Raw genomic sequence first — 21,070 nt, 5'->3', positions numbered from 1 at the left:
TGCTTGTTGGTTTCTCCTTCTCTTGGATTCACAGTGCACTCTGGCCAACAATAATTTTCTCTGGTTTCCTGAGCAAACAATGAAGTTTTATTCCTGTTTATCACAATAGGCATGATTACATTCTACTTGTGCTGTTGGGTTATTATCTTCTATCAGAGGTACATGCCTGTTTTGAAAGCATATTATCAGTAGAATTGTTTTTCACATATACTTCAATCAATTTCTCTCCCAGAAGTGTTGCTTTTATAACAGTTCCTATTAGATTTTCATCCACACTTGTCTGATGATATGTACTGTTTGTGTGCAATAACATATGCCGGTGTTCTTGCTTCACTAGTAATTCTTGGTCTCTATAGTCCTTCCCTAGTTTAACTATTAAGTTATTATCTGGGAGTGACCATTTGCTCCTAATCTTTTATGTATCTAATTATGTCATCTGCCTATTGTCAATAGACTCAAACTTATTTTTCTAATGGTAACACACCCACCCCTGTTTTGTTTTTATTTAATCCTCACCCTACAATATTTTTCCCACTGATTTTTAGAGAGTGGGATGGAAGGAGGAGGAGGGAAGAGAGAAACATTGATGTGAAAGAGACACATCGATTAGTTGCCTCCTGCATGCCCAGGCTGGGGATGGAGCCTACAGCCAAAGTACATGTCATTGACTGGGAATCGAACCAGCAACCCTACAGTCCACAGGCCAGCACTCTAACCACTGAGCAAACAGGCTAGAGCAACACCACTCTTTTTTTAAAAAATGTATTTTATTGATTTTTTACAGAGAGGAAGAGAGAGGGATAGTTAGAAACATCGATGAGAGAGAAACATCGATCAGCTGCCTCCTACACATACCCTACTGGGGATGTGCCCACAACCAAGGTACATGCCCTTGACAGGAATCAAACCTGGGACCCTTCAGTCCAAAGGCCAACACTCTATCCACTGAGCCAAACTGGTTAGGGCACCACTCTTTTTTTAAGTTGTGTTAGTACCATACAATTTATCAATGCTTTAAAAAGAAAAAACCCTATGTAGGCATTTGGCTGTGATACCCCATCTTACTCTCAAGCCTGACTTATTTCTCCTATCATTTTGGATTTCTTAGTTATCATGGATTGTCATTCTTTGTATCTACTGTTATTATCTGGGTTAATATAACCACCTCTGGGTTGATTGGCTCAGAAAATGCAAACTTTCTTTCAGTCCTTTCATTACTCAAAGTCCAACCTCCAAAGATAAAGATGATGTATAGAAGAGCTCAGTCGATGTGGTTCAGTGATTGACCCAGGAGGTTGCAATTTTGATTTCTGGTCTGGGCACATGCCCAGGTGTGGGCTCAATCCCCAGTGTGGTGTGTACAGGAGGCAGCTGATCAATGGTTCTCCCTCTTCATTGATGTTTTTATCTCTCCCTCTCCATTCCTCTCTGAAATCAATAAAAATATATATATATTTTAAAAGATGTATAGAAGAGCTGAGCACCACTTTCATGATGAGATGTGAAGATAAATAAAATCCTGAAGTTAAATCCTGGGAAACAAAGAAAAGGGCAATGATTCATTCATGTTCCAATAAACACTAAAACCAAAAAGTTGGATTGTGAACTAGATCAGCTTAAGACTATTTTTAACCTGCGGGTGTTCTAGTTTTTAACTTATTTTTATTGTTTCCAACATTAAAATAAGAAATATATAAAACGGATTTTGATCTTTTTTGTACAACTTGATAAACTATTAGTTTACTAAAGAAATTTTTATCAAGTAGCAAGCATGGTGCTATGCTTTTAAGTTGAGGGATACTACCTCAACCAGGTGATCAAGCTTAGTACTCCTCAAAACTGTCAAGTTAATAAAAAACATGGAAGGTATGAGAAATGGTCACAGACCAGTGGAAGCTAAGGAGACATGAAAATTAAGTGTAATGTGGTATCCTGAATGAAATTTCGGAATACAGCAGTAGAGAAAAATACTAGTGAAATCTGAAAAATAATGTGTTTAGTTAATAATGTATCAGTATTTCTTAGCAATGACAAATGTACCAGAGTAATAAAAGATGTTAATAAGGGGACTGTGTGAAGAGTGTATAGGAATTATTATTTTAACTATTCTTTAAATCTACAACTATCCCAGAATGAAGTTAATTTTCTAAAAATTTAAAGTACTTTAGTTTTCTAGAAATCAATACTTTTCTGAAAAAATCAAGCATGTAGAGATACCCTTTTGGCCCCGTGCAACACACTCATATTGTATCGAAGTGGCAGAGACTGAGGAGGGACAAATATAGTTTCTTAGTTGCTGGAACTCTGCTGCCACCAGGAGTGCTAACCCAGTCTCTGGTGTGCTAGCCCGGGTGGTACTATCAGCTTCATCTCCTGGCCTTTTTCTACGGCAGTGATGCCACCAAGAAAAGCGATGATAAGCCAGTCAAAGAAATACCTGTTTTCCAATTAATGGTAAAGAACAAACAAACAAAAACACATAATGTTCCCTCACGTAATATTAATAGAAGATAGGGAATAGAAAATTTACTCAGGGAATCAACTGACATTGTCCACATAATCTACCAGATCACACTTGCAGAAAGCAACATGCCCAGTGTTGAGAGAAATTCTTAGAGGTTCAGGTTTTAAAAATGAGAAATTCATTTACTTTCTTCTCTGTGCTGACCAAACCATGTAGCCTGAAATTAGGACAGATTGAACAAATATTTTCTTGGCTAAGACTATACTATATTGTCCCCCCCCCCCCCAAAGCGAGTTCTTTTCAATACTAATGCAGTGCTTCTGACGTGAAAGTAACCCTGATTTCATTCTAATTCTACAACCTCCTATCCCAGCAGGGCAGAAATCAACTAGTTTGCAATGCTGCAGTATCAGCAAGCATCATGGGACTGGGAAAAGATCCTATACCAGATACTCAGGCTACATGCATACAAGAGAGCTAAGACTTGCTTAATAATTACTCAGTGCAAAATGAACCACTAAAATGGCATAAAATGAAGGCCAAAAGTCTATGTAAGAATCAACATCCACCACACACGCAAAGAATCCTTGAGAAAACTTATGGTCCTAAAAAACAGGGCCAGACCAATGGTCAGATGTCCCAGGCAGGCCAACATCGAACAGCATCAAGCTGAGGGGAGCCAAAGAAGCAGCACATAGACCAGTGGTTCTCAACCTTGGCTGCACATTAGAATCACCTGGGAATCTTTTTAAAATCCTGATTTCTGGGCCTCATCCTCAGGAAATTCTGTTTCTTTGTTACTAATGTTGTGGCCCCACCCCATAACAAAGAAACAGAAATTCCGAAGGATGATGACTAGAAATCAGGATTTTAAAGATTCCCAGGTGATTCTAATGTGTAGCCAAGGTTGAGAACTAACATAGAGTGTTGCTCAGAAAAGTTAACCAGTCCAGACCAGGTTCAGCTACTGCCTTCTATTGTTACACAGACTCACAGATGTACACATAACTCAGAAACCAGTCACAAACATTTATTAGTGTTGTCCACAGAATTCAAGCTATTCTTCCATCTTTAAAATGTCCACAGTGAGTTTGTGCACAAATATTTTCTATAAAACTTAATATAATAAAGCAAGTTTTAGTACATAAGTTCTAGGTGAAGATTTTACTCATTTCTGAAACTGACACATTTTCTTAGAAAAAAATTATCTGTTGAAAACTCAGTGTTAGAAATGTCACAACAAAATACAAGGTTTTAGTCTAATCTTAATTGTTTGATGTTTAATAAAGTTCACTGGGAAGTAAAGGCCTTTGTGTTTTTCCCTGAGATTTCTCTCATTTTTAATGAGGTTGTCTGATCATTCAGGATCACTGACAGAAGTTGCCTTCCTCATGTGAGTTCTATAATATACAATGACAGGTTGAATTATGATAGATCTTCTGACATTTATTATATTTACAGAGTTTGTGAACCCTCAAAGGAAAAAAAGACACCTATTAAGAAGGGCTTCTGGTGGCTACCTTGGCTCAAACAAACAAACAAAAAAAGCAGAGCCAGCAGCCATTTCTGCACAGGGGACTTTCATGCACACTGCTCAGCACTAAACTGCCATTGGCTGAGCCAGCCCTTATAAGGGTTTCCTGGAATCCTATTTCTACCAATTGGATTGAGGCTTTCTCCATCCAATCAGAGCAGCTCTATTCTGACCAATCAGGACCAGTGCCTTTGGACCAAACTGTGAGGATTTGGATGCCTCATGTGCAGGAGGACAGACCAATCAGGGACCAGAGGCAGGGACTTCTGTCCATTGAAGCCAGCTTTCCTCTGGTTTGGGAGCGAACTTTCCACTGGAGACCGTTTTTCCCCAGCTACAGTTGAAACATGGGAGATGCCTCGCTGGAGCAGACCAGAGCTGCCTGACCAAAGAGAGTCCTGGCCCAAGGGTGACCTAGCCCCTGCTGTTTTCACAGCTGCACTGCATCACAACTGAGCTATTCCTCAGCTGTGCTATTTTTACAGCCATGCTATAGCACTGAGTCAAGCTTCCTTCACTGCACCCCAAATCAGGGATTCCTGTTGGTGCTGAATTGGCACCAATGACCCAGGGTTAACAGGTTTAACTTCATTCTAACAGAGTTGGCTAAATTATATGCATTTAACCAATACACCAAATCTTTAAGGCTCAACACAGTACAAAAGTAATTCCTGTTTAAAGAAAAAAGAAAAAAAAACGGGGCAAGATTTGTTAGTGGAAAATTGTTTCATCACTACCTTGTGCTCTATACTCAATATACAGCACACAAGTCTTCCTTGCAAATTACTCCATTCCAGTATGAGTAACATAGAACAGGAAGAATGCCATTTTTAAAGGCTAAACTTAGCTGATATGTAATAGCATAATAACCTATGGCCAGTCCCACCTGGATGAAAGGCAGATTGGGAAATTTAGACATGCTTGTGCCTATTGGAAGAGGAAATAGTTAAAGGAAACCATTTGCAGTCTGTGTGACATGACCTTCTCCACTGTGTGTTTTAATAATCAGTTTCTTCAGAACTTCCCAAATTCATTACATGGAAGGTTTTTCTCTCTGGTGTGCCTTCTGTTATAATGTACCCGAAGAACTGCCTTACGAGCGAAAGTTTTCCCACATTCATTACATTCATGTGGTTTCTCCCCTGTGTGAATTCTCTGGTGCTCTCTGAGAGTTGAACTGTGGGCAAAAGCTGTCCCACATTCATTACACTCATAGGGTTTCTCCCCTGTGTGAATTCTCTGATGTGATCTTAGACCAGAAATACGGGCAAAAAACTTCCCACATTCACTACATTCATACGGTTTCTCACCTGTGTGAATTCTCCGATGGGTACTGAGGTTTGTCTTACGGGAAAAAGTTTTCCCACATGCATTACATTCATAGGGTTTCTCCCCTGTGTGAATTCTCTGATGTGCACTGAGGTGTATCTTCCTGGAAAAAGTTTTCCCACATGCATTACATTCATAGGGTTTCTCCCCTGTGTGAATTCTCTGATGTGTACTGAGATGTGATGTCTTGGAGAAAGTTTTCCCACATGCATTACATTCATATGGCTTCTCCCCAGTGTGAATTCTTTGATGTACTCGGAGGGCTGAATTATGAGTGAAACTTTTCCCACATGCATTACATTCATACAGTTTCTCACCTGTGTGAATTCTCTGATGTGTTCTAAGGGTTGAATTATGGGCAAAAGACCTCCCACAATCACTACATTCATACAGTTTCTCACCTGCGTAAATTCTCTGATGAGTACTGAGGTGTGTCCTCTGGGGAAAAGTTTTCCCACATGCATTACATTCATAGGGTTTCTCCCCTGTATGAATTCTCTGATGTGCACTGAGGTGTGTCTTTTTAGAGAAAGTTTTCCCACATGCAATACGTTCATGGGGCTTTTTGCCTGTGTGGATTCTCTTATGTGCTCTGAGATGTGATGTCATAGAGAAAGTTTTCCCACATTCAATACATTCATTTGGTTTCTCCTCTGTGTGAATTCTCTGATGTTCTTTGAGCTGTGCCATCCTGCAGAATGATTTCCCATATTCATTACTTTGATAGAGTTCAACCTCTGTGTGTGTTCTCTGATGAACTAAGAGGGCGCACTTGTAAGATTCCCCACATTCATTGTTACAAGGTTTCTCTTTTGTGTGAACTGTCAGATGTTCACTGAGGTTTGACATCTGACAGGAAGTTTTCTCACATTCATTATATTCATAGAGACAGGCCCCCATATGAGTTCCAGGATAATGACTAGTGTGTGAATTTGAACAGAAGAATTTCCCACACTCCTCACATTCACAAGTCTTCTCCTCTGAGTGGGTCCTCTGTTGCTGAATGAGGTGTGCTTTCTGGTAAAAGAACTTCCTGCATTCATTACTTTCAAATGCCTTCTCTCCTATGTCATTTTCCTGATGTACACTGAAAAGTGAGTTTTGATGCAAGGATTCTCCATGTTTACCACATTGGTAGAATTTCTCTTCTGTCTGAGTTCTCTGATGTATTGTAAGGTCTAAGTCCTGGTAGGAGGCACTTGTACATCCATTAAAAACACAGACCTTATCTCCAGTTTGTGTCTTCTGATGTACCAGATGGGGTGAGCTTTGGGTCAAGTTTTCTTCGCATTCACTGCTTTCAAAAGCACCATGTCTTGTAACAGTTCTCTGAGGTTGAATGAGGAGTAAATTCCTGTTGAAATTATTTCCACTTTCATTACATTCATAGTGTGTCACAATCATCTGAACTTCATCATATTCCTCAATAGTGGCTTTGTCACAGGATCTCCCACAATCATTAAGATCAAAGCATTTCTCCCTTGAACCAGTTCTCCTGTGGTTAAACAGAGTTGCATTATCTAAAACGATCTGCCTTTCTTTACTCTGTGGTTTATTATCAATGAATATTACTTGCCAAAGAGGTTTCTCTTGTTTTTCCTGGTTCTCCTCAATGTGGACATCAACTTTGTAATATCCTAAAATTAGAAACATTGAAAACATCTTATGAATTTTACATTTCTTATTATGAGGAGCTTATAATCATGTTTTGTTATGCTTTGTATTGTTTCTAGTCATGTTTTCAAAGATTAATAATTCATGCACAAAGACAGAAACACAAGACACACACTCTTTCTCTCTGCTCATCCAAGTTGTTCAAAAAAACAGAATTACTCCCAGTGCTAGCCAAAATGGAGCAGCCCTATTCTTCCAGGTCCTCCCTCCCACAAATTAAAAAATCCCTAGGGAAAAAAACTCCCAGCAAAATGGGAATAGAGGGATCATGCCTCAACATTATAAAAGCCATATGTGACAAACCTACAGCCAACATCATACTCAGTGGGCTAAACTAAAACCATTTCCCCTAAGAACAGGAATGAGACAGGGATGTCTGCTTTCACCATTCTTATTCAACATAGTACTAACAGTCCTAACCATAGCGATCAGACAAGAAGAAAAAACAAAAGGCATCCAAGTTGGAAAGGAGAAAGTAAAACTGTTATTATTCACAGATGATATGATATTGTACATAGAAAACCCGAAAGACTCCATCAAAAAACAATTCTATGGGGGAGGGGAGATGGGGGGTGTGGGAAGAGACTGGACAGAAATCTTACACCTATGGATGAGGACAGTGGCGAGGGCTAAGGGCATGGGGAGAGGTGGGAACCGGGTGGAGGGGAGCTATGGAAGGAAAAAAGAGGGACATCTGTAATAATCTGAACAACAGAACTGGTGTCCTAACAAAAACAGAAAGAGCCATCAGAGCTCTTTCTCCCCAGGGGTGCAGAGGAAAAGCCACGTGAGGATACATTGAGAAGGTGCTCACCTGCAAGCCAGGAAGAGAGGCCTCACCAGAAATCTACCCTGATGCACCATGATGTTAGACTTTCAGCCTCCAGAATTGGGAGAAATATGTTTCTATTATTTAAACCACCCAGGCTATAGTATTTTGTTATGCCAGCCCAGATGACTAATATAAAAATGCAAATCAAAACCTCCGTGAGATAGCATTTCACATTCACTAGGGTTGCTACAATCAAAAGTCAGGTAATAAGGGCTGGTGAAGATGTGGAGGACCCAGAACCCTCAGCGGCTGTCATCAGGAATGTAAAATGGTCAAACCACTTTGGAAAACAGTCTGGCAGTTCCGCAGAGTTACCATATAACCCAGCAATTCCACTCCTATCTAGAAACGCGAGATAAATAAAAGCATATGTCCAAGCAAACCTTATAAATGAATGACCATATTAGCATTACTCAATTATAGACAAAAGATAGCATCCTAAATGTCCACTGACTGATGAATGAGCAAACAAATGTGGTATATCCAATGAAATTTATTCTTTCCATAAAAAGAATGAAATTTTAATATATGCTATAATATGAACCTTGTAATGCAAAGTGAAAGAAACCAATCACAAAAGAACACATAATGTATAATTCCATTTATATGAAATGTCCAGAATAGCCACATCCATAGAGACAAGTAGAGTAGTGGATGCTAGGACTGGCAGGCCAGAGGATAGGGAGGTAATAGCTAAATGGCATGGGGTTTCTCTCAGAGGTGAAGAAAACTGACTGTGGTGTTTGCATATATCTATGAATATAATAAAAGCCATTGAATTAATTGTACACTTTAAATGGGCGAATTATATGATATGCAAATCATATCTCAATAAAGCTATTTAAAAGCAAAAACAACTTTCTAAAGTGTTTCCCTTAAAGGGCTAATAACCCCAAGAGTTTCTTTTTGTCTGTGCTCACCTGGGTACGTCTGACTTAGGAATTCTTCCTCTAAGGACCAGGGCTCTTCACCTTGCTCCAACTTTAAAATCACTGGGGGTTTGGTAATGCAATACCCTGTGAACAGAACAATTGAGGGTATATACAGAGTAGATCCATCTTTTTAGTTTCTGAAAATAAAAGTACCTATTTGCAGTTTTTAATGGGAAAATAATGACACAAACATTGTTTCTATTTCTCTAAAAGTTTCAGTTACTTAGGACTCTTAATCAAAAGCCTAAAGATTGATCTCTATAAAGGATCCATGTGTTTTGAAAATTTAAAGAGAGGAAATTTCTTCTAGAGGCAGTCCCAGGGGAAGGGCTGCTCACCCATGGAGACGAGGTGGCTGTAGTTCTCCAGCATCACCTCTCTGTACAGGGTCCTCTGCCCAGGACCCAGGCACTGCCACTCATCCCTGCTGAGCTCCACAGCCACGTCTTCGAATGACACTGATCCCTGTAATAACATGTCGTTCAACAGTTCAGAATTACGTGACAAAGAAAATACCTTTGAGAACTACTATTTTCCTATTTACTCTCAAGGCTCAAAAGCAGATATCAAGGATGTCTAATTTTAATTTGTTTTTAACTATGGAGTTGTTCAATTCGCTTCTAATGTACCGTAATTCGTTTACATTTATGAATTGTAGTTTTGCTTTGTGTTTGTTAATCTTCACCCAAGGATATTTTCCACTGATTTTTTAGAGTGGAAGGGAGTGAAGGAGAGAGAGAGAGGAAGAAAGAGGGGGAGAGAAAGAAATATTGATGTGAGAGAAACACATGGATTTGCTTTCTCTGGCATGCACCCCGACTAGGGCCGGGGATGGAAACTACAACTCAGGTATGTGCCCTTAACCAGGAATTGACCCATGACCCTATGGTGCACAGGCCAACACGCTAACCACTAAGCCAAACAAACCAGGCCAAATTAGTTTTTTTAAACAAAACAAAACAAATCCAGTGTAAAGAGACCTCCTACAGCTCTTCTACATCCCAAGTGATATTCCTGGGTATTCTAGAGAATTCTAGGATGTTCAATCCCTCCTTGGACATCACTACCATACATAATGGGAGTCAAGAAAGAGATACATGTAAGATGTGGAGATATCATACATGATTGAGCTCATGAATAAATAAATGTATCTATATATATAAAAGGCTAATATGCTAAGTGTCCTTCACTCTGTCTGACGGGTCACTATGACGCTCACAACCACCAGGGGGAAGACTCTCAACGCAGGAGCTGCCGAGCTGCAGTGACTTGGCAGTGGTGGTTCTCGGTAGACCCACCCAAAACCAGAGAGGAGAGAGCATGATTCCTTGCCGGGCCTCGCAATTCCACCTTCAGCCGTGGGCTATGTTGTTACTGGGACACTGTCGACCCCCAGTCTGGTTTACTGCACACTTGCATTTGCATTCCACACCTTGTATGACAGCGACTTTGCAGAGTGCCCTCTCACATTCCAGGACCCCTCGGGGGATGCTAGAGACCTGGTTTTGGCCCGATCCCCACAGGCCTGGCCAGGCCAAGGGACCCCACCTGCCAGAGGGACCCTGCTCACTCTGCAGACGCTTTCCTTTCAATGTGCATGAATCCGTGCACCGGGTCACTAGTAAAGATATATAAATCTAGAGCTCATGAAGAGCAAAGAACAACCTACCAAGGAGGTGGAATCAGAGAGACCAGTATGAGAGAAAATCTACACTGAAGTAACAGCAACTGCTGTAAGGATAGGGAAGTAGTCACAGAGCAGAAGCAGAAACCAATGTGATAACTACTTTCTTATGTAGCTACCCTTGTGTGGCTCTAGCAACGAGCTGCTCCTTCAAGGCTGGTGCCAAATACTGACTTGGGACACAAAAGGAAAAGTGTGCTGTAAGTCTAACATGACAGATCGGTTCATGTTGCTACTGAAGAGTCTATGGAATGTAAAGCTGGAACTGCCCCTTAAACTAGTATACGCATGACTTTAGAGCACAGAAAGGAGGTCTAGGATGGAGACAACATTAAGGAGTTACTAGCAATTTAGATGGTGACTGAAGTCATCAGAAGGAATCAGACAGCAACTTGAGCATGAAGGAAATGAGCAAAGCAAAGTACCAAAAACATTTGAGAAATATTAAGAGGCTAGCAGAGCCCTGGCAGGTATTGCTCAGAGGTTAGAGCGTTGGCCTGTGCACCAAACGGTCTTGAATTTAATTCCTGGTTAAGGACACGTACCTGGGTTGCAGGTTCGATCCCTAGATCCAGTCTCGGGTCTGGTTGGGCTTTGTGTGGGAGGCAACCAACCAATCAATGTGTCTCACATTGATGATTTTCTCTCTACCTCTATCTCTGTCTCTCCCTCCCTTTTTCCCTTCCACTCTCTCTAATAATTAATGGAAAATATATCCTCAGGTGAGGATTAACAAATAATCTATACAAATAATAGAGGAATATGCAAATTGTCTGGGATGCCATCACTGTAACAGTAACGTTCAGCAGGCTGTGTGGGGCAACAAGGTTGGCAGGAGGGTTAGTGAGGGATGACCAAACAACTAAACAGCAGGCTGTGTGGGGCAACCAGGCTGGCAGGGGGGTTAGTGAGGGATGACCAAATGACTTAACAGCAGGCTGGGTGGGGCGACCAGGATGGCAGGGGGGTTGGTGACGGATGACCAAACGACTGAACAGCAAGCATGCAGGGTGACCAGGCCACTGGGGGAGGGGGGGCAGTTGGGGGAGACCGAGCCGGCAAGTGGGTGGGGGAAATAACTTGGGGACAACCAGGCCAGCAGGGGGGTGCAGTTGGTGTTGACCAGGCATGCGGGGGGGGGGGGGAGTTAGGCAAGATCAGGCAGGTGGGCAGTTAGAAGCCAGTGGTCCCAGATTGTGAGAGGGATGCGCCATATTGGAGAGGGTGCAGGCCGGGCTGGTGGGGTGCAGTTGCTGTTGACCAGGCCAGCAGGGGGGGCAGTTAGGGGAGAGCAAGCAGGCAGACAGGTGGGCAGTTAGGAGCCAGCAGTCCCAGATTGTGAGAGGGATGTCCCAGATTGGAGAGGGTGCAGGCTGGGCTGGAAGGACAATCTCTCCCCACCCCCGTGCACAAAATTTCCTGCACTGGGCCTCTAGTAATAAATAAAGACACTGACAGAAAAAGTATAGGCCACAAAGCCAGAGAACTTTTTGAAAAGTAATAATAGATGCATGAGAGAGCAGAGTTTTGGAAAACAAGAAAAGAGAAAGTTTCCAAAATAACACTGTGCCTCTACTTAACACTGAATTGTACACAGAGAAATTTGTTGAGAGTGGATCTTGTCACAATTAAAAAATAGAAAGAATGGGAAGGAGATTAAGAGATAAGAGGACAGACACAATCCAATTACATGTTCATTCATGTCTTCATTACTGAGTGAATGCTCTGTGTGATGCTCAGAACTAGTAGCTGGGAACTAAAACAAATGAAAACAAGAACAGGAACACTTCTCATTAAATTTATTGTCATCTAAACAAATAAAGAAAATTTAACTATATTTTCCAAAACTAAAATATTAGTGAGAAAAATGGAATTTTTTCATTTTAGCTCATCTTTAATATCTGGTTTAATAAAGATCAGCTGGATTTTTTTTTTAATTAAGCTAACAAGTGGTTTAGGTAAAAATGTTGAAGCAGGCATCCCAGAAAATTATCTCCTCCACTAAAGCAACTGAAAAACTGGCAAAAAATTATAGAAGTTAGCAAAGGCAAACTGTGGAAATATACAAGAAAAATGGCTGACTCACAGTAAGAACAATATTGTGTCCTTTTAATTTAACCCTCTCTCTCCAACTCAGCAGTAGTTTGAGAACCAACAGTCTGCAACCAGCAGCCTGGCAACTACAAGAGGGTTGGAGTTCCATCAAATCAAAACCTCATTCCCAAAAACTGTCATCACTTGGTCTATTTGGAGGTTCCCTGAAAGACCCGGCTTACAAGGATGTCTCTATCTGAGCTAACCTGGAGCTTACATAGTGGGAACAGACTATCTTCAGACGCATCTGTCAAAACACTGAAAGGCAAAAAAACACTGAAAGGCATTTGTTTAACTCAGTGGCTACCTGAGGTGGTAATAACAGCAGGGGCAAACAATGACCAATCGAGAAGCTTAAAAGGAAATGCTGGGGAATGAAAGGTCAATGAAGATTCTGTAAAGCTCCTATATATTCCTGGGGATCTGGAAGGCCACTTACATGCAATTCATACTTATGCAGAGTAATTTTGAGGATATTCAGTTGATTTATCAGAAAAATGTCTTAGTTCAACCCCTGTGTTTGAGTTTCTGAAAATTAGTATTGACTGAGTTTACATGTAGCATCAAGTCTTCTACTTTTATTAAAGAACAATTAGAGGCAATATTCTATATTATTTCAGGGTTATGTTACTGGAAAGTTGTTAACTAAATTGCCTACTTGAAACAACAAAGGTATTTTTTATTTTCAATTGTCTTTATGGGGAATCAGTTTGCTTTATCTCCTCACCAATGTCAGCCTTTAAGGAAGTATTGTCTAACGTTCTGACATAGATATCAGAACCCTCAGAAATAAATTTCTGCATATATCCACATGCCAACTTTGTTCTGCTATTCATCTATATTTCTGTATCTTCTCTGAATGCATCTGACCCATTTCAATTTCCATTTTTCCATGTTAACATAGAGACACTTAAACCCTTATAAAATCCACTGTAAAATAAATAGGTTATTAAAAACTGAACTCACCTGAGCTTCGTTCATTTTCTGCTGCTCCTGCAAGAAGGTAAAAAACTGTGAAGTTCTAGCTGGGGAGAAGGGAAGAGAAATGGGGTCATGAGAAACCTGGTCTGCCTTATTCCTATATTCATCTGGCTAAAAAATCTCCTAACACCAGGTGGAGAAAAGGCTTCCCTACGGCAGAATGTCCCTTTGACTTCTTTTTTTATTATTGATTTCAGAGAGGAAGGAAGAGGGAGAGATAGAAACATCAATGATGAGAATCGCTGCCTCCTCCGTTCCCCCACTGGAGATTGAGCCCACAACCCGGGCATATGCCCCGACCAGGAATCAAACCGTGGCCTCCTAGTTCATAGGTTGATGCTCAACCACTGAGCTACACCAGCTGGGCCCCTCTGACAGTCTTGAGAAGGAACAGCAGAAACCACACAGAGGTAGCACCACCTGAATATCTGCATCTGAGATGATCACGTGGGCTTAATACTGCGTTTTCACTAAGTAAACTGCATTTTTTCAATGAATTAAAAATTTATGCTCCCTCCTAATTAAAAAAACACAACATTTTTTAAAGTAAATAAAACAGAGGGTTCCTTAAATAAATTCAGGTACACCAGAGGTGAAATCCTCTACTTTCATTAAGACTAATGTCAAAAAACTACTCTTGCTGGATTATTAATCAAGTTCTTGTTGTCTTTAGAGCTTGAGTTAGTTTCCCCAGAAAACTCTAAAATATGGTGGGACATTTTATGTAAGAAATACATTCTTAAACATTTTGCTCTAAATTGGTTACAGTTTCTACAAAGATTTTTTGAGATGTTTATAGCACTTTTCTGTGTGAGCAAACAGACCCCGCTTGGGCTCACCTGCTGCTGGAAAGGCTCACCTGCTGCTCACAAAGGCTCACTGGTTGGGGTGTGATTAAGTAATTACACTGAGAAGGCCCTGGGAGCCGCCAGGTGCCTGGCCTCAGGGTGTTCCCAGAACCAGCTGGGCCAGAGCCTCCACTCCTGCTTCTAGTGGAGCAAATCAGCACCTGCTCCTTTCTAGAAACTTCTGCCTCTGCTCTGAAGCTCTGGTGAAGGGCCTGTCAGAATGGCTGTTCTTCCAAGTGGCAGCTGTTTCTGGGGCTCCCTCCTTCCTGACGGGAAAGAGTTACTTTGCTCCAGAGGAACTGGGACCTGAGCCTGAGAAACAGATGCACTTTATTTGAAACCTCCCGCCGACATTCTAAGCCTGACCCTTTTGGAATTCACTAAGAATGTACCACCCAGGACTGGAGCCAGCAGCTGCATGCAGCTCCTGCACCTGAAATGTGCTGCTCCGCAGGACGGTCATATTTTGACTGTACTGAATTAAATCAGTATTGAATTCATTCACCTCCTTTCTTTTCACTGTGACTACTGAAATTTTTTAAATGAAATTTTTATATTATCTTTGCATTATCTTTCTATTGGCCAGCACTGCATGTGATGGCCAGCCTGGGCCTTTGAGGACGGAGACAGCCTGGACAGTGCAGGAAGCTGCAAGAGCCTCAGTCTGACCCGGGGTTCTGGAGAAAACCCACGAACCCCAGGGATGTTTACCAAATGGTGAGGTCCTGTCCCCGTTCACTTTACAATCACGTCTCTGGCAATCTGGGGACAGGCTACTCTTCTACGTGCTGCAAAGGTTGCAACTTCAGGTTTGGGGCGGGGAGGGTTCTCGGGAGAGCAGAGATAGGGGGTAACATCTGCATTTGCATCCTACCGCTCTCCGCGGCCAGCTCGTGCCCTGGGGTGTATCATTCCGCCCCCAGGAGAGTCCTCTCGCTTCTTAAGATGGCACGTCCATACCGACAAGTAGGCTTGTTGTCAGCGCTAAATGAAACAAGGGAACAAAGTGTCTCGGTAGCCATTTACACAGTGCTCACACGGCATCTGGCAAAGTATTTTGCAGATGACACCTTATTTCGTTCTCAGAATATCTGCATAAACTATGAGTAGCCCCTTGTGCACTGTGAGCGTCCAGAGGGTGCAGTCCCCCGCTCGCCGCACAGGGCGTGTCCTCCCCGGAGGACTCGGTCCCACCGGCGCTGCGGGAGCCGGCGAGGAGGACCCGCACGCACACGGGCTTGGGGCAGGGAGGGCCCGCCTGCGGAACCCCGGGACTGCCAGCTCCCGCGCCCCACACTTGAGTTACCTGACCGCGGGGGCTCGGGCTCTCAGGTGCACAGGCTGTGCTTCCGCACGGACCCCGGAAGGCGGCAGGGAGGAGGCGGGACTGGTGGGCACCTGCACAGAGTGACTGCTGAAGACCCTTTCCCAGAGGCCTGTTCGGTAGGCCCACACATTCAAGACTACATTTCCCATGAACCCTTGAGACCGAAGGAAGTAATTTTTGAAGCATTTCCGCTTCAGTAGCCCATTGGACCTGACCCCTGGAGACTTCCTGAATCCACTGAGATTTGGGGTTAGACTTTAGGACCTAACAACACGTTGCAGAGCGTGGTACTTGATGGGATCCGGGTTGGAAAGACAAGAGCTGCAAGAGACACCAATTGAGGAAACACAAATATGAACCAGATATTAGAAATATTAAGGAAAATTACCATTACCTTGGTTAGTGTGATAAGACAAGGGTGGACAAAAGTTACTACTAATAATAATACAATAAGTAATAATACAAGAATAGCTGTTGTAATGTACTCCTCGAGTAACACACAGGACACAAGATCAAATCAATGAGTCATTTAATCAATAAAGCCGGCGACTGCGAGGGAGAAGCGGCTCCAAATCTCGCAGTGCCCCCTTGGCTGAAGCATCAGACTTATAGAGGCAAATATCACAAAGGTATTGATTACATCTCGAGGTTTGGAATGAGGAACCTGGTTTGCAAAAGCAGTTTGTTACAGAAGCTAGATTGAGCAAGTTAGTTATCTACAAAGATTATAGTTTCAGGTCTTGGGACCACTGAGTCAACAGAAACATTTTCTAAAGCCACTGAAGCAATTTAAAGTAATTGTACTGTCCTGGTCTCCAGGTGCAGAGGAATGTGTTTTGCAAGACCAGTAAAACCACAATCAATGGGGTATTCAATCGAATGAGATGATTTATATAAGTTCAGAAAATCAAAATAACTTCTCTATTATTTTAGCAAGCAAATAATTACCGAAGAACAGCAGGGTTAAAATATGAAACAGCAATTGTTACCTGAGATGATTGCTACCATGCTTCATAAACTTTCGTGTACTCACTACTGTGAACTTATTTTTGCCTACCCTTGAATTTGGACTATGCAGGAAAATGCTGTACTTTAAACATACTTACTGATACAGTTACAATTTAAAAATAATATATTTATAATTTACTTTTTAAAAATTAAGCAAAACAGAGAAAGCAAATACGTTAAAAGATTAAGAATCATTAAATCTGTGCAGTATGTGTACATGATATTCATTTTACTATTTCTGCTATTTGGAGTGTTTAAATTTCTTTTTAATAAACAGTAAAAGGCATGGGGGTGGTGTGAGCTGGAAAGAGATTAGGTACACTACTAATCTAGAAGTATACCTTTTAAAATCAAGCTGCCAAGGAAGTAAAAGTAAACACAAGAATCCCTTTCACAGCTGTGAAATAGAACAAACCTAGAAAATTGAGCCAGCATTAACCTCTTAAAAAGTAACATCTGTGACCAGCAGGATTCAGGTGGGGGAGGAGGCAATAACCTAGCTTATTGGAAAGTTGCGCTCTCTCTGATGTATTTGGGTTTTGGATGTTATTGTCCTATTCGTGGATGGAGTCTCCTCTCAGGGTGTCTGATTACGTAGCTCGCTTGCTACCATGTCATGCCAATCATTGTGGAGGTGCTGACTGAACAACCATCAAAAACCTACATGACAAGACATGACACAGAAGGAACAGAACACGAATATACACAAGACACCTATAACCCCAACAAAAGTGACCACCAGAGAAACGAGAAAAGAGAGCAAGAATGATAGTGAGAAAAGAAAAAGAAAGAAAGAGAGAAGGAATATGGGGAGAAAAGGAGAATAGAGAAGAGAGCCAATAGGCCTAAATTTAGGAAGTGGAAAAGTTACAAAAAATTAGAAGAAGAAAAGAGAAAATAATAAAAAATAAATTGAGGGGTGAAGAAAATGATAAGAGAAGGGGAAATGGAGTAGGAGTAGGGAAGAGGAAATTAGAAATACGAATAAACCAACACACCAAAAAAAAAGCAGATAAAGAAGATCAATTTTTTAAAGGGGGAAAGAAAGAAAACAGAAAACCTAAAATGTAGGGAAAAGGTACAAAAAAGGGAAAATTATTAAAAATATTTAAATAAAAATAAAAAATTGAAGTGTCATTCGCTTCAGCCGAGTATAAGTGCCCCATAGGAGCAGGTTTAGGACCATACTCTTCTGTTCTGTCTGCCAATTCTGGACTTCCTGTTAGGTACTTAGGTGCTGACCACTGTCAGGTGCTGTCTTTTGGCTTTTGGCGCCCTGTTTGACTCTCCAAGCAATCTAAAGGTTAGGTCTAATGGTTAGGTCCTCCGGTTAGGTGTGTCTCCGCAGGCCTTAGGGGTATGCAGGCGGGGCCAATCTGCCCTCTTTTCCTGTCTGCCAGCTGTCGATCTTAATCACTCAAGCATCAGTTTCTGACAGGTGTTGGTGCTGTTTCACTTTCAGGGAATAAGATCTTTCTTTTTCTTGGAACACTTTCCTTTCTCATCTGCTTGCTGACCTCATCCATCTCATGGCTTTAATGGCATCTATACTGTCATAATTCCGCATTTACTTATCCATCCCAAACCTTTGCACACAGTCCCGATTCCCACCCAGCTGCCAGCATGACATCTCCATATGGGTGCCTAATGTGCCCAAATCAACCAGACTCCCCCTGAACCTGCTCTCACTTGGTCTCCCTCTTCTCCATGACAGCAACTCCATCCTGACAGGTGTTCAGGCCCCAGCTTTGTGGTCTTTCTTGACTTCTCCCCTCTCTCCACCCCCTCGCGTCCCCACCAGCAAAGCCTCTATATCCAGCTTCAGAAAGTGTCCTCACCTGACCCCTTGAGTGCCTCCCCTTACTCTGTCTGCTCAGAGTCGCCATCACCACTTGACAGGATGACTGTAGCTTCTGCTAACCATGCCCTGCTCTTGCCCTCACCCCTGCACTTTGCTCTCCACCCGGTACCAGATGACCCAGAGGAGTCACTCTGCAGCTCGAAGCTGCAATAGCATTCTACTCATCAGAGTTCAAGCCACAGTGTGTGCATCCCCTGGAGCTCTTACATGATCTGGCCCTTGGTCACCTGTCTGATCTAACTACAATGCGGACCCCTCACTCTCTCCACTCCACCTCACAGGTCTTCATGTGCTTCTCAAATGTGCCAACATGCTCCTGCCCCAGGACTTAACATTTTCTGTTTCTTCACCTTGAATCCCTCCCTGCCCATGACACACACATGGTGGTCTCCCTCCTTCCCCCCAGGTCTCTGCTCAAATGTCTCCCTGTCGATGAGGCCTCCCAGATCCCTTGCAGGGATCACCAAGCAGGAACAGTGATGACTTCCTCACATGTCACCTCCCCTACTACCTTTCTGCCCCATTTCTCTTTACAGCTCCCATGACCATTTGGTGTGCCAAGTTTCACCCTTGTTTGTATATCGTTTGTCCTTCCTCACTGTAAACTTCATGAGAGCAGGGATTGGCTTTATCACTTTGTCAATACTTTATCTCCAATACCATAGGCACACAATAAATGCATCGCATGTTGGAAGAATGAACAAATTACATGAGAGTAAAGAAACTCTGTTATAATTTACTGTAATGAGTCTGTAGCTTCATCTAAATCTGCATGGGAACCTATCTACATGTCAGCTACTTAATTTTTGAATGTGTAATTAATTTTCTATGAGAGTATCCTGGAAACATCTGTATATTTAGAAAGTGTTAATAGTAAATAGTAGAGAACACGCTAAAAGTAGATTAAGTATTGAAATATACCTTCCAGACACACAAACTTACCTCAGAAAGAGTATAGCAGACTGAATTTGAAACCATCTAACTTGTTAGGGATTGCTTGTGAATTCAGAGCACAGATGGCCAAAGCAACACTGCTCATACCTCAGGTTAGGGCAATCTGCAGGAAGAAGGGGCCTTGGATTGTAATGTTCTTGAAGGTCTACAGATCTGAGGAAAGAGACTACTTATTGAGGAATGCTATAGAACGGCGAAGGCCCCTAAAAACGCAGAGATGATACTCTTACAAACTCAAGACATTTAAAAGCCACCATGTATATAGGCTTTAGAGGTAAAACTCACTTATTTGCTTGTCACCTCTACTCTCAGTATTTCCCTTCACCACCACTCACTTCAGAAAACAGATGTGTAGATTTTCCACACACTAACCAATTCTGTGACACCAGCTCAGAGTCCCACCATTGAACTCAATTCTGACACTCTCGACTGCAGATAGCATCAGACTCCACAAGCCCAGTTCCACAAGATTTCCCCTCACCCACCTCAGGTGCCAATCACAGTCCCAAGTTGTTACTTGTGCTTCTGACTGTAGGGCTATAAATTGGAGGTTCTTACAAAACCCTCTTAGGGTTCAATTAATTTGCTAGAGCAGCTCATAGACCTGAGGAAAACAGTTTACTTTCTAGGTTATTCCGTCTTACAAAAGAAGAAAGTCTGCCATTTTTGACAACATGGATGAACCTGGAGGGCATTATGCTAAGTGAAAAAGCCAGGTAGAGAAAGAACAATAGTGCATGGTATAACTTATATATGGAATCTCTAAAAAAAATGTTGAATTCATAGAAGCATAGAGTAAAATGGTGGTTACCAAGAGCTGGTGGGGTGGGGTAAATGGAGAGTGATTGGTAGAAGGCTGCAAACTTTCAGTTATAAGATGAATAAATTCTAAGAATCTTACCTATAGTATGGTGACTATAGTTGATAAAACTGTATTGGATAATTGAAATTTGCTAAGACAGTAGACCTTAAGCATTCTCACATCACACACCCTGCATTCCCCCTGAAAAAGGTAACTTTGTGAAATGATAGATGTGATTGTGGGAACCCTTTCACAATATATATGAATATCAAATCATCATGTTGAACACTTTAAATATAATGCGACATTATCTCTAAGCTTCACCTAACCAATGCGGGAAATGTTTAAATAAAGTCACAAAAAAAGAAAGGAAAATTATTTGGTAACCATAGGATTAGAGGTCATGGAATTTCCCATTCCAATTATTCCTCTGGTTTTCCAGTTCAATATTTCCTCCAGGTTTGGAAGACCATGGGCCAAGGACTACTTGATGGTTCTGCTTGAAATCAACCTATCCTATCTAATAAAATAGTAATATGCAAATTGACCATCACTCCAACACACAAGATGGCTGCCCCCATGTGAACACAAGATGGCCACCACAAGGTGGCCTGCAGGGGAGGGCAGTTGGGGGCAACCAGACCTGCAGGGGAGGGCAGTTAGGGATGACCAGGCAGGCAGGGGAGGGTAGTTAGGGGCAATTGGGTTGGCAGAGGAGGGCAGTTAGGGGCAATTGGGCCATCAGG

General features: G+C 42.0%; 1 protein-coding gene across 23 annotated transcripts; it reads right to left on the bottom strand.

Annotated features, from left to right (window-relative positions):
* Nucleotides 1-493: 493 nt before the first annotated feature.
* On the bottom strand, nucleotides 494-15,822 carry ZNF484 (zinc finger protein 484). Of its 23 annotated transcripts, XM_059656479.1 has the most exons (9): nucleotides 15,679-15,822; nucleotides 15,247-15,356; nucleotides 13,510-13,564; nucleotides 12,140-12,205; nucleotides 9,104-9,230; nucleotides 8,754-8,849; nucleotides 5,729-6,964; nucleotides 957-1,532; nucleotides 494-731 (listed from the first exon to the last, which is right to left on the bottom strand). In XM_059656479.1, the coding sequence occupies exons 2-8, from the start codon at nucleotides 15,282-15,284 to the stop codon at nucleotides 1,435-1,437; spliced, it is 1,716 nt and encodes a 571-aa protein (XP_059512462.1). In that variant the 5' UTR covers nucleotides 15,285-15,356; nucleotides 15,679-15,822; the 3' UTR covers nucleotides 494-731; nucleotides 957-1,434. The 23 variants fall into 23 exon arrangements, with proteins under 23 accessions (XP_059512462.1, XP_059512463.1, XP_059512448.1 ...); XM_059656480.1 differs by lacking the exon at nucleotides 5,729-6,964; XM_059656465.1 differs by lacking the exons at nucleotides 494-731; nucleotides 957-1,532 and adding an exon at nucleotides 3,474-5,644.
* Nucleotides 15,823-21,070: the final 5,248 nt, after the last annotated feature.

This window comes from Myotis daubentonii, chromosome 11, assembly GCF_963259705.1.
Source record: "Myotis daubentonii chromosome 11, mMyoDau2.1, whole genome shotgun sequence".
Lineage (NCBI taxonomy): Eukaryota > Metazoa > Chordata > Mammalia > Chiroptera > Vespertilionidae > Myotis > Myotis daubentonii.
This window is presented reverse-complemented; position numbering and strand designations above follow the sequence as displayed.

Excerpts from the sequence above, each read along its gene's own strand:
- ZNF484 (XM_059656456.1), bottom strand. The coding sequence starts at position 15,284 with ATGATACACCCCAGGGCACGAGCTGGCCGCGGAGAGCG. Across the intron at positions 12,206-13,509 it reads AGAAAATGAACGAAGCTCAG|TTCCCAGCTACTAGTTCTGA; the intron begins GTGAGTTCAGTT and ends CATTTGTTTTAG. Across the intron at positions 9,231-12,139 it reads ATGAAGACATGAATGAACAT|GGATCAGTGTCATTCGAAGA; the intron begins GTAATTGGATTG and ends ATGTTATTACAG.